A 12564-nucleotide genomic window follows, 5' to 3' on the forward strand; every position below is an offset into this window, starting at 1 on the left:
AACACAGTATATAACAACAAAACTCCAAATGAAAAACCACTAAAGAACACTTGTGTTACTCAGAAAAAATGTAGTACAATTCATAGAAGAATTCACACTATACACTGTTTAAAAAAACAATTTTTTCTACCACAGCTCAAATCCACTGCCATGTGCTTCAGCGCCTCTAGCGTCCCACAAGCATTGTTTGCTTACCCTTATCTGCCATAATTACTTCAGTTTTCCTGACTTTGCACTTCCACACTCTCAGTGAACAAAGCTCTCTCTCTCTCTCTCTCTCTCTCTCTCTCTCTCTCTCTCTCTCTCTGTGGACATCTGAATCCATTTGAGTACAGTCCATCAGCATTTTACAGATCTTTACATCCATGAAACTCAAACCATAGGGTCTACAAACTTTACATTATTCCTTCTGCACAATCTATGTATTGAATCATTACCCTCCTTCTCGGTTCACTCTATTATAGCATGGCAGCAGACTCGCAAATTTCACTTTCTCACTCTTCATTTTGACTTCTTCTAATAACTATTTCACATCCTCCCTCATACAGTATTTCTCAGGTCATAGGTTCTAGCCAAAACAATCAATTCTTTCACCTTCCCTTTCTGCATTCTAACACCCTTACTAATATTAATTTTTGCCCTAGGGAAACAAGATTTTTTAGCACTTTCTTGACCTACTCCCTTTTTCATAGGATCAGCATAAAAATTATCTGCTTGCACTCTTTCTCTTGTTTATTCTTATAATTATTTTTCAGACCTCTTGCTCTTTTTATGTTCTCAGTTCAACTAATCCCTTGCTGTTTCTGCAACCCTTCAGTCTTGTGCTTTGTTCTGTGAAAGAGTACATGCAATGAGCTATTTCTTTATTCAGGCCTTCTACATTCTCCTGAACTTCTCACTGCAACTTTTGCATATGTTATCTTACTGCTACTTTCAATCACTTCATTTATACTCTCTTTCACGTTTCTTCACCATCATTTATACCCAGAACTCCATTCACTCCATTACTACTTTCAGTGCTTGACTGGTTTCAGTACTACCTTCCACTACTTATTCTCTTGCTTCTGACAAATTCCTATTTCTGGCTAGTAAAATATCTACGACATACCCTCTCCTCACTGCCATTCTCATAGCACGCGTAAGTGCACACGCACAACATTTCACAAAATCCTCCATCTCAAACCCTTTGCACAACAATGTCTTGGCTGCCATTGTTCTCGTTCACATTGTCATTATGAATAGCACAGTTTTTCTATCATATATGGTGTAGATATATCAAAAATAAATAAACCCTACAGTCATACACAAGATTACATCAATTGCTAATTATCAAAATATCATTAAATCACTATTAAAACAATGACTTAGCTCGCAAGGGCATGTGGTAAAATATGACAGGTTTTGATATATGCTGCCATAGTGTTTTTTTTAAGATGACACCTTTGTGTTTTATTATGTCAGATAGGACATCATATCATTTGCTTGCTTCTTTAAATGTAGCTACATAACTCTAAAATTCTATGTATGGAATTTTTGTAAGGTGCCAATTTGTAGCTGTTTTTCTTTGGTGGCATGAAATTCCATTCCTGATTTATGTGCCTGTCTTTCTTCACATCCTTGACATGTTCTTTTTGATATATTTCTTCAGCTTGACCTGTGTCTCTAACATAGCATATGTCACAAGTTCAGAAGATTTTTTAACATTAAGAGGTAGACGAGGTTGTTTTTGTGATCTCAGCATCATGGATATTTTTTGTAGTGGTTAAAAGGCAACTTTTATGTTGTATTGTTTTAAAATTTTCACTATTTTATCTGTAACATTTTTTATGTAATGTAAAGAAACAACAGCACCTTTGTACTTGTATATTCTCTGGAATATATGATACTCTATTTAATATTCTCTTGATAGTACTGTGATTGTATCCATTTTTCAGGAGAATGTATTTAAGATATGTTAAATCTTTTTCACGTTTTGTTATAAATTTAGCCTTTCTTTGAGAGTTTTGATGATGATACCTTGTATTTAGTTTTTTTCCTGTAAACTTCAAATGAAAAAAGTGGCATGATTTTCTATTGAGATGAGAACATCTAGGAAAGATTATATTTGTCTTTTCTCCTTCTAATGCAAATTGGATTTTGTGGTTTAAACTGTTGTGGAATACTTTAAAATTGTGGAGTGTTTCTTTAGAGCCTAGCCAAATGATAAAGATATCTTTGATATGCCCACAGTCTTTGATAAGCCATGTACTGATGGCTATTTATTCAAATTTCTCTATGTATAAATTTGTCTTTCATGGTGAAATGGATGTACCCATGACTAAGCCTTTTGTCTGTTCATAATAGAGGTCCTGAGGTTTGAAGAAATGTCCTCTAAACAATCTTTGAAGAGTTTGACAGTATCAGGTGGAAAAAAATCTTATTTTATGATTAGTATGTTGGTAAATACACTTGACATCCAAACTCTTCATAATATCTGTGGGATTAAATTTAATGTCTTCATTAAATTTGTATATACATTGATGCTTTATATGTGGAGACAGAAGAGTAGATAAATATTGACAAAGGCAATATGTTAGTGAACATCTGGTATTTGCTATAGGTTCTAAGTAGAATACCCTCTGTGTGTATTTTTGGGATCATAGATACACAGAATAAGATGGTGTTTTAAAGTGATGTGTTCTTTGATTTCCTCAGGCCAGTTGAAAAGATATCATATTAAATCATAGGTTTTATTATTATAGTCGATGTAGGGTCTCTGTCTGTCTATAAGTGTTGATATCACTTATCAACAGTCTTGCCATAAACGCTGTTTCAACTTTTCCACACCCCTGCACTGCCCACTGAATTTCATAGAACTCTGTTCTGTTAGTAGCACTGTGATCAGCCAACATTCACATGTTTATCAGTAGAGAGAGAGAGATTTGTCTGGATGTATTTAGTGGGGAAATTATGAGAAACATCTAGCTGTAATAGCACTTCACCTTCACGAGGTTGAAATGCAGCTAGTTGTTATTTTCAACATGCTAAGAAGACTCGAGAACAGTAGGATGTTTGTGTATCAAATAATTAACTATTATAATGATTCAGAAGACATATCTGATAGCTAAAGAACAGGTCAACCATGCTGAATTAGGATGAATCAGTTTGTGAGGGCTGTAAAGGCATGGCTCCACCATAATCCTGTGAGAAAGGATCTCGTAAGTGAATGTTTTGCAGAGAATGATGGCACATGTACTAACTGATGATCTAGGGATGAGAGCCTGTCATCATTTTACTGGACACTTTCTAACACCACAAATGTATCAGAGGGTGATAAAATCAAAGATACTTCTTTGGTAGTATGCAAACAACAGACACAGAGATATCCTCTTCACAGATGAGAAGATTTTTCACCATCGAAGAGTTGTTTAACCACTCAAATGATCAGGTGTATGACCCACATGTTGAGGTTTAAGTGCTGTGCAGAATTCATGTTGGAAGTTTAATGGAATAATTATCAGCACTGAGAAAGGATTAAAAATAATTTTTAATACTTCCAATATTTCGTCTCTGTCACAGAGATTTAATTCAGGGATTACAAAAAACTTTTTGTAACAACACACACACAAAAGCAATACAGTGGTGAGTGAAACTAAAGTCCTATCTAGGTGGTGTGCCCTCTATGGGCATTTGCAGGTGGCCTAGGATTTGTTCTGTAAAAGAAGAATTGTGTCATTGATTGGGACATTCATAAAGAGGGCAGAGACATCAAAACTGATTAATAGATCATCTTTTTCTAATGTAATGTCTTTGATGATGTTTATGAAGTATTGTGTGTTTTCGATATAGGAGGGGGAATGCCCTACCAACTCCTTGAGTGTTGCCGCTAAATTTTTGGCTAAGTGATAAGTCGGGTTATCAATCCCTTCGACTATAGGCCTTAGCGGTGTGTTTTCTTTGTGAATTTTTGGTAGCCTGTAAATTCTCGGGGGACTAGCGTAGTGTGGAAATAGTTTTTTGACTGTATCTTCGGGCCATGTGGTAATTGACTTAAGTAGATTCTCTGTTTTCTTTTTTATTCTATTAGTTGGATTATAGTTAACTAATTGGTATGTGTTATTGTCTGAGACTAGCGGATTAATTTTTTCCACATAAGTGGTTCGGTTTAAGATAACGTTGGCACTTCCTTTATATGCTATGGTTATTACGATGTTCGGATTTGACTTTAGTGATTTTATTGCTGTTAATTAATTCGTGGTTAGTTAGGTTGCTTGTTATTGTTTTGTTATGATTTAAAATGTTGACGGTTTCTAAACGTATTTTTTCTGCTATGCTATTTGGGATGAATCTTAGGTCTCTTTCAATATTACAATTAAATTCAAATTTGTTTATTGATTTGGGTGCTATGGCATAATTTAAACCTTTGTTAAGTATCGAGATTTCTTCTTTGTTTAAAGTGTGGTTGGATAGGTTAACTATATTACTGTTACCTGTAGGTGATTGGTGGCTCCTGTTGTTTCTTGCTTCTGGTTGGTTGTTATTGTTCACTGTGGAGAAATTTGAATGTGGCGACTGGTTCTTTCGATCTTTTATTCTTTGGAATTTGAAAATTAGATTTTCTTTCTTCATTTGGAGGATGTGGTTCGCTGTGTTGTCAGTTATCTTTTCCAGGATCATCCAGATATCTGCGTTTACATAGCTTGAAAGTTCAGTTTTTTCCTTTTGTAGCTGGTTTTGTGTAGTGGCTAAGTTCTTTCTGAAAGCTTGGATTTGTTCTCTGAGAAGTGCTTTCTCCATGCAGAAGTATATTCGTTGCGCTTTTCCTGAGGTTTTGCTTCAGCATAAGCAAAAGCTTATGCTAAAGAAACTTTGGAAAAAAACTGGTTTATAATGAGAGATTAAAGGTTCATTTCTTATTTTCTCATTTAGAGGACACAGAAATGCAAAGGCAAAATCAAAAATTTTGCCAGGATATAAATTAGACAGAATGCTAACATCAGGGTTGATGAAATGTTAGTGAAATGGAAGATTTTGGCATTCAAAGAGCAAACCTGATTTTTTCACATAAGACAAGACTACTACAGTAGAAATCAATTTAATTCGAACACTCACATTTTAAAGAAAAATTTTAATTTTTCAAAACAATAAGTACAAAAATTAAACCCCAACTTTATCTAATAATTTATATGTGCTCCTCTGTTCCTAATAAGGTCATTAATTCACTTTCGCATGGACTCTACCAATGTAGAACACATTTTTCTTATTTCTGCATCTCGAAACCATACTTTTATAATGGTTGTATTAAGTTACAAATTTTCTATTGGGTTAATGTCAGAAGAGTTACCTGGACACTGAAGCAATTGAATGTTGTGATTTTTGAGTAACACTTTTACTTTTTTTGAAGTGTGGCATGAGTTCTTTTTCTTTTTGGATCTGTGGGACCACTCTTTTCTCCAGTATTTTTATGCATTAGCCACTTTTCATCATACCGTCAGCAGGCACACGTGTTCAGGAGCTTTTTAGTGAGTACCCTATATTTTCAGCCATTGATTTGAAAACATAGTGTACTCACTCTCCTTGGACAAAGAAATGGCTCTCATATGAGAATATGACTTTTTCTACATCTCAACAGTCCATTCTTTGTATACTTTCTGCATAGCTTTTATCAACATTTGTTTCTTTTTTTGGTCTGTGGACAGTCCTCCCTGCTTCCAACAGTCTTCAACTGACTGTCATGTTAGAAACCTTAATTCCACTAGCTTCCCGTCTCTATTTAAATCTACAGCAGAAAATCTTGGATTCATTTTTCTTTTCCTTACCAGTGAAAGGTGCCTGTCTCCCTAAACCTCTTTGAAATTGTATTAACAGTACCCAAATCAATGCTATGCTCATTGGCAATTTGTGTTTAAGTCATGGATGCATGCTGAGAAAGAGTACATATTTTTGAATGCTTTCTTGGAGATGTATCCATTTTATAGCTACACAAAATGAATAAAATACTACAAATGTCAATTTGTTTATACTATTAAAAATGCAAAACACCATTAAACACAAAACATCATAGAGACAGTTAAAACATGCAGGACTCAACCAAAATAGTGAACTAAAACCAAAACTTAAAATAGTGAAATGAAACCAAAATTATTGTAAACTGAAACAAAAACCAGAAACTTGACCAATAGAACAAAATTTTCTCACTAAAGAATATACATCCATGATTTGCATAGATCATTTTTTTAAATTTTGTTTTAAATTCATTTTATTCATAATTTTATACATATTTCTTATTTAGTGATTAGTTTAAAATATATTATGTTTGAAGAAAAATAAACATCTATTATAAATTTACCGAGTTCATAAAAATTCCGTATATGATCTAAAACAATGGATATGATTTCCAAAATTAGGGTAGAAAACTTAAGTTTAGAAGTAGTTGAAAATTTATTTTTCACTTGGTTAGAATATAATAAATTTAGTTTAATCCTTTATCCAAGTGTGAGTAAACAGAGTTTGTGCCTGAAGTATCTTCAGGACTAGGGGTAAGGTGGTACAACACCAGGCGACTCCTTGCAAAGGTGGAGCAAGTTACCAACACTCCTGTCTTAGTATCTCTCATAATGCAAAATACATCTCCTTGCAGATATGTCTAATGTTATGCATTAAGGGAAGGGCCACTACCCAGACTAGTTTCGACCTTTATTGAGGTCTCTTCAGTGGGAGCCAGGCCCAAGTGGAGATACCAGCCAGAAGCATTAGCAGGTCATCTCTACCTATAGGAGTTGCCAATTGGTGTGCCACCTTTTTAATAAATTACTCTGGATTTAGAGAAAGATGTTGAAAGTTTATTTTTCACTTGGTTAGAATATAATAAATTTAGTTTAATCCTTATCCAAGTGTGAGCAAACAGAGTTTGCGCCAGAAAGTATCTTCAGGACTGGGGATAAGGTAGTACAACACAATAAGGTGGTACAACAACATATCTGCAAGGAGATGTGTTTTGCATTATGAGAGATACTGAGGCAGGAGTGTTGGTAGCTGCTCCACCTTTGCAAGGAGTCGTCCTGGTGTTGTACCACTTTACCCCCAGTCCTGAAGATACTTTCAGGCGCAAACTCTGTTTGCTTACACTTGGATAAAGGATTAAACTAAATGTATTATATTTAGAAGTAGTTTAAATTCAGAATGATGCATGTCTATATGTATGCTTGTGTAATAGAATAGCAGAGTAAATGAATTATTTTGAATGGAATACGATGCTACATTTCCAGTAATTTTTGACTTTTGATCGAGGGTTTAGAGTTAATTTTAATCTGTTCTTCATTATCTCATTTATACAGTTAGTATGTGTATATTGTTTTAATAAATCTGTTTTAGTATATCCTCTGTCCTTTCACCCCCAAAAAAGTTACCTACCATACTTTCATTTCAGTTTTGGTCAGTTTATAGCTGCTACTCTTCCAACACTATGTCTTAGTGAGAAACATGTCATTCTTGATGAAGATGTGACAGCATCTGTATCTTTTGATGAAACATCTATATCAGGTAAACTACAATTTTAAAAATCATTTTGACTAAGCAGATATTAGAAAACCTTCTAATTTATGTAATTATTTTGAGAAACCAGTTAATCCTGATAAGTGGCAGTCCCTGGTAATTGAATAGTGCTTCAGTTAAAAAAGCAGCCTACATTTTATTTCAATTTATCAAAAAATAGTAATCCTAATGTAATTAAATAATGAGATTGCCATTTCTCTGTATTTATTACACACTTAACTTATGGCACCCCTTATTGTACTTTATTTCCTTCATTTTGAACAACATCAAAGACTTTTTGATGTTTCCATTAAGAAGAATGCCACTCAGAATTTTCCACAACTTTAGCATACCTTGAATTACACATGCTGAATTACTTGAACTTGTACTACCTGTATTCCTGATTGTATTTTCCCATATATACGCTTCATACCCCTGACCTATTTCCATTGTCAGTCTGCCTCTCATAAGTGCTTGACTCCACCGATAATTATACTGATTTGTAGTAAAAATTGTACTATAAAAAATTGTCTTTGATGTTCTCTGTCACATATACCTATACTTTACCTATAATTTATAATATTAAAATTCATCAAAAAGATATGTATGATATTTGAAGGTGGTTTACAACATTTCATTTTACTGCGGAGTTTGCTGCCATACGAGATGATTTTATGCTACCTGCCTTCTTGGGAGTAGAGTGGGGTGAGGGGGGATGCATAGAAGATTAGATTCATACCATCACATGAATTAGTGATATATCGTATATCTAGAGCTCTTCTGTTATTATGTTTATAATGTTTATCCTTTGACCTTGTCAGGGAAATTAAGACCAAGGAAAGAAGTGATAATTAAAAAAAAAATTTTTTTTTATGTGCCATCCAGTCATTTTGGACTTGTGATCCTGTGAACAAAGGCTTTACATCCCACTCAGCCTCTTGTCCTTTCTTTCAGTAACTGTAGGTTCAAGTTGGTAAGTTCTTTAATGTTGTCTATCCAACTCTTTTATGGTCTTCCTCTTCTTCTCATTCCGTCAAACTTCTCCAACATAACTGCCTTTTCTAATGATTCATCAGCTCGAATAATATGTCCAAAGTATATCAACTTCTGTTTACTGATCATTGACAGAATCCAAGGAGCATTCTGTCTTTATATTCTCTAAAACTTTCTTCTTGGTCATTCTTGTAGTCCATGGGATTCTTAATGGTCTCCTACACACCCATAATTCAAATGAATCAATTTGCTTTCTGTCTTTCTTCTTAATAATTCAGCTTTCACATTCACACACCACTACTGAAAGTAGTGTGGGAACTGCATAGGAGCGTTGAATTTCATGCTATCATAGAATTGCTTTGACAATTCTAACTTTTGTGGCTTAAAAAAAACTCTGTTAATTTTGAGGATAGATAATTTTGAAGTATTAGTTGATGTTGTTTAATTGAAACCAAACTAATCTAAAATGCATAACATTTTACAAAGATGTCTTTAATGATGTTTGCACTGTGATATACAGTATGTTATCCAGTTTGATACTGGATAACAATCCTGCATATTTAGTAAGCTCATTTCCTATACTTTTGTTTATAAAGAAACCTACTCATCTCTGGTTGACGTCATCTTGTCCATTCCGGTAAAGCACATTTCCTGATTTTAGTATTATGCATTTGTCTGATTTTTTTTTGACTTCATTTAGCCCTGTTATATCCCATTTCATTTTGTTTATTTTCAAAATCTGCTAATGTTCTTACATTATATGTAGTAATAACCAAATTATTTTTCTTACAATTCCTTAGATTGCAGCCCCCTCCCCCCCCGATAACTCTGTTTCTCTACTGAATTAAGTTCTCCACATATTGTAAAGCCCAGCAACGGCAGATATTATGAGAACACCTTTGTATATGGTGTTAATTCATATAAAATATCCTTTTATAGGTCTTATTATGTTTTTAATATCCTTTATGCTTTACTTATCCTTATCTCTTTCGTACTTAAACCTTCTTAAATCAAAATCCTGGATGGCTCGCCATTGTTAAATTGTAAAATCTTTCCAGTATCTTTCTTTTACAATATTTCTCTATATTATAAACTTTATCTCCTTAACTCAAAATAATCTCTAGGCCGAATTACTAATAAGAGTAAAGCTATTGGTTTGTGGGACAAAGGAATTACTAATGGCAGATACCTATTCCTTTGTCTCTACACTGGTTCTAATTCCTTATTCGGATTCAGGGAAAATTTATTTTTTTATCTGCGCCACCCCAAGTCCAAGATTAACAACGCTTGTATGACCAAGGAACCAGAACACAGTTAGCATTCAATCTTATTAAACTATAATTCACTTTTCTGCAGTCATAGCCTATCTATTATCTAAACTCCCTCTATGGTTCGTAAATTTTATGAGCAACTGCAATAGAAGAAAATTTAGGCAAGGCAGCAGTTAAACTCAAAACAAAACATTTAATCCAAAAGACGTATCATACACTTCATAGTACTAAACTGAATAGACATTCTAAAATAGACAATGAATGAGCACTTAGTTTACAATTTCTTAATCTCTCTCTCATGGATTGCATTCAAAGAATCTTACTCATGATAACTAAATATTCACTTGACATATCACTCTTAACCTTCAGTTCTATGTACAATATTTAACAGACCCATTCAATTTCTTTGCTCCACATGCTCTCAACAAAATTATCTCACACAAAACACACATTATATCTCTATCCTTTAGGAAATACATTCTAGACACCACAGGCTGTTTCACTATATCCTATACAGAATTCTCAATTTTACTCAATAAAATAATGAAACAATTACTAGAGTCTATCCTAGTATTCACAAAAATTCTTCTTAAACAATTTCACTTGTAAGAGAGCATAAACTGTACATTACCAATTGCTGGGTTGCTACTTGGCCTCATCACTAATTTTGTCTGGATATTCACCTTTGATTTCAAGTTCACTCTGCATATTCTAAGATATTCTTCATGGATTCTCTCTGCATTTTACATCAGGATATCTCTGTAAGCATCTGTGCTTTTCGTCTGCTGGGCTGACTGCTGACTGGTAGACTTTCAAGTCATTGTCTCGAAACCTCGTTGAATGAAGGGGGATACCACATGGAGGCTCCACACACACATATCAGCACAACTGCAAGACGCACGAGATCCAGAATCTACGAGACCATCTGAGAGCACGGGAACCAGAGAACAGGAGCAAGGCAAGATTTTCAGCACTGCATGCCCTTTTAAACTGCGTGCCAACCGTTCATACTACGTCATCAATTCCTCCTTCCAATATCTTTAGCGTCATCCCCGTCACCAAGTACACAGCACCCCACACAGAATCCATTCGCAATCTACTGAGTGTAGGAGAGGGGGGGGAGGCAGTGTGCTTACAAAAGATATACCTGTACTCCGTTGCACGTGTTATAGACTTCAGCCATTTTCACATAATAGGATTATCTCTCTTTTTCCAGCAAGTGTTAAGTACTCACAAAACAGTAAGGATTAAGCAACTCAATAATTCATACAACTTTACAATATAAGACAACATTTAAAACTGAAGGATTTATTAACATTTTAGTAACATTTGGTTAATTTACAAATGCTCAGTAAGTCTGATATATCAATATTTATTTTCAACGTGTAAGGCCCATGTTAAGTCTGTATGAAATGTAAATTACTTTAATTCAAGTTTCATTCAGACTCAACAGTGGCATATCAATGGTTTCAAAGGGGGTTGTCTTCTCTCTTATGATGATGAACTGACTCAAGAGAACTGGAATGCCATTATTGATATTATCACTCTTACCATCCAAAAGGATAGGTAACCTGCCTTTGTTCCCACTTTGTTCTCCATGTCAGGCACCTGTTCATGTTGGAGGGGGCTACCTATTCATGGTAGTGGCCATTTTCATTCTTGTTCTTTTTCTATGCTTTTCTACTCATATTCTTTGTTGTACTCCTTTTGTGTTTTTTTACTATCCAGTGTTTTGGACCACGGGATAGTAAACACTCTCATTCCTACAATATCACCACCTGGATGATATACTCTTGCAAAGTGTTCTCTTAGTATTTCTATTATTTTGACTGATTCATTTACCTCCATACCATCAATTCATTGAAATCATTCTGCCATAAACATTTTTTCTTGCAGCATATCAAAAGAACCGTTTGGGATTCTCTTTATCATGCATTGCTAATTTCCTTTCATGCTCTGCTTTTGCCTTTCAACCACACTAGTTACCCTTCTGGTCTGTGCTTTGTACTGTTCATGCTTCTGGTCACCTTTCTTCTTAAATTCCCTCCACAATTCTTTTTTTTTTTTCCTGCTCAAGCTTAATGATGATATTCATTTATTTAACTCCCGCTTCATTTACTTTCCTGACTCTGGGTATGCAGTCTGCTGTTACCTCCCTCAAACGCTCTTTTACCACTTCCCATGTACTATCAACATCCAGCCCTTACAATTTTACATGCCATGGCATAAATCCAAGCAATCTCCTAAGCTTGTCATGCTTACCATCCCTGTAATTCCAGATGTAATTTTTTTTTCTATTTTTTCTAAACTATATAAACTTAAACATTTAAGCTATTTTTCCAGTAGAATAATAAATAGATCTGACATCCTTTAGACAGAAGATGAAACTTTCCATTACTATTTCTTCAAATGTTGAATTAGAATGTCTCTTCAATATCTTCCTTTATTTTCTAATCATTTGTTAACAGTCTCAACTCTTTCAGTTTAAAGATTCAGTTTTTTTTTAAAGAGCCCTAGTTTTCTTTTACTGTTGTGCTGTTATAACTAAAAGGTAAGAGACTGCCTGATATGCAAATTTTGTAATTTTAAGTGTATTTGATTTCATTCCGTAGATACCAGAAGTTCTTCAAAATATTTAGCTATGTTGCATAAATGGATGGCAATTTGTAGAGAGCAATATATCAATCAGGTTAGAATTAAAGGTGTTTGGGAAGATGATTTGAAGTAAAATCGGGCATAAGGCAAGCATGAATACTGCCACCATTGTTATTCAGCATCTGTGTGATCT

The 12564-nt window shown here is 34.3% G+C and overlaps 1 protein-coding gene across 3 annotated transcripts in view; it reads left to right on the plus strand.

The window, feature by feature from the left end:
- bchs (WD repeat and FYVE domain containing 3 bchs) overlaps positions 1–12564 on the plus strand; it is a 1305514-nt gene that overhangs the window by 534408 nt on the left and 758542 nt on the right. For all 3 annotated transcript variants that reach the window (XM_090399415.1, XM_090399420.1, XM_090399430.1), the window contains exon 30: positions 7409–7521. In XM_090399415.1, coding sequence (XP_090255541.1) covers positions 7409–7521 — 113 coding nt within the window. The remainder of the gene's footprint in view (positions 1–7408; positions 7522–12564) is intronic.

The sequence above is a fragment of the Typopeltis vanoorti genome, chromosome 1, assembly GCF_054136105.1.
Source record: "Typopeltis vanoorti isolate ZY-2024b chromosome 1, IOZ_Tvanoo_1.0, whole genome shotgun sequence".
NCBI lineage: Eukaryota > Metazoa > Arthropoda > Arachnida > Uropygi > Thelyphonidae > Typopeltis > Typopeltis vanoorti.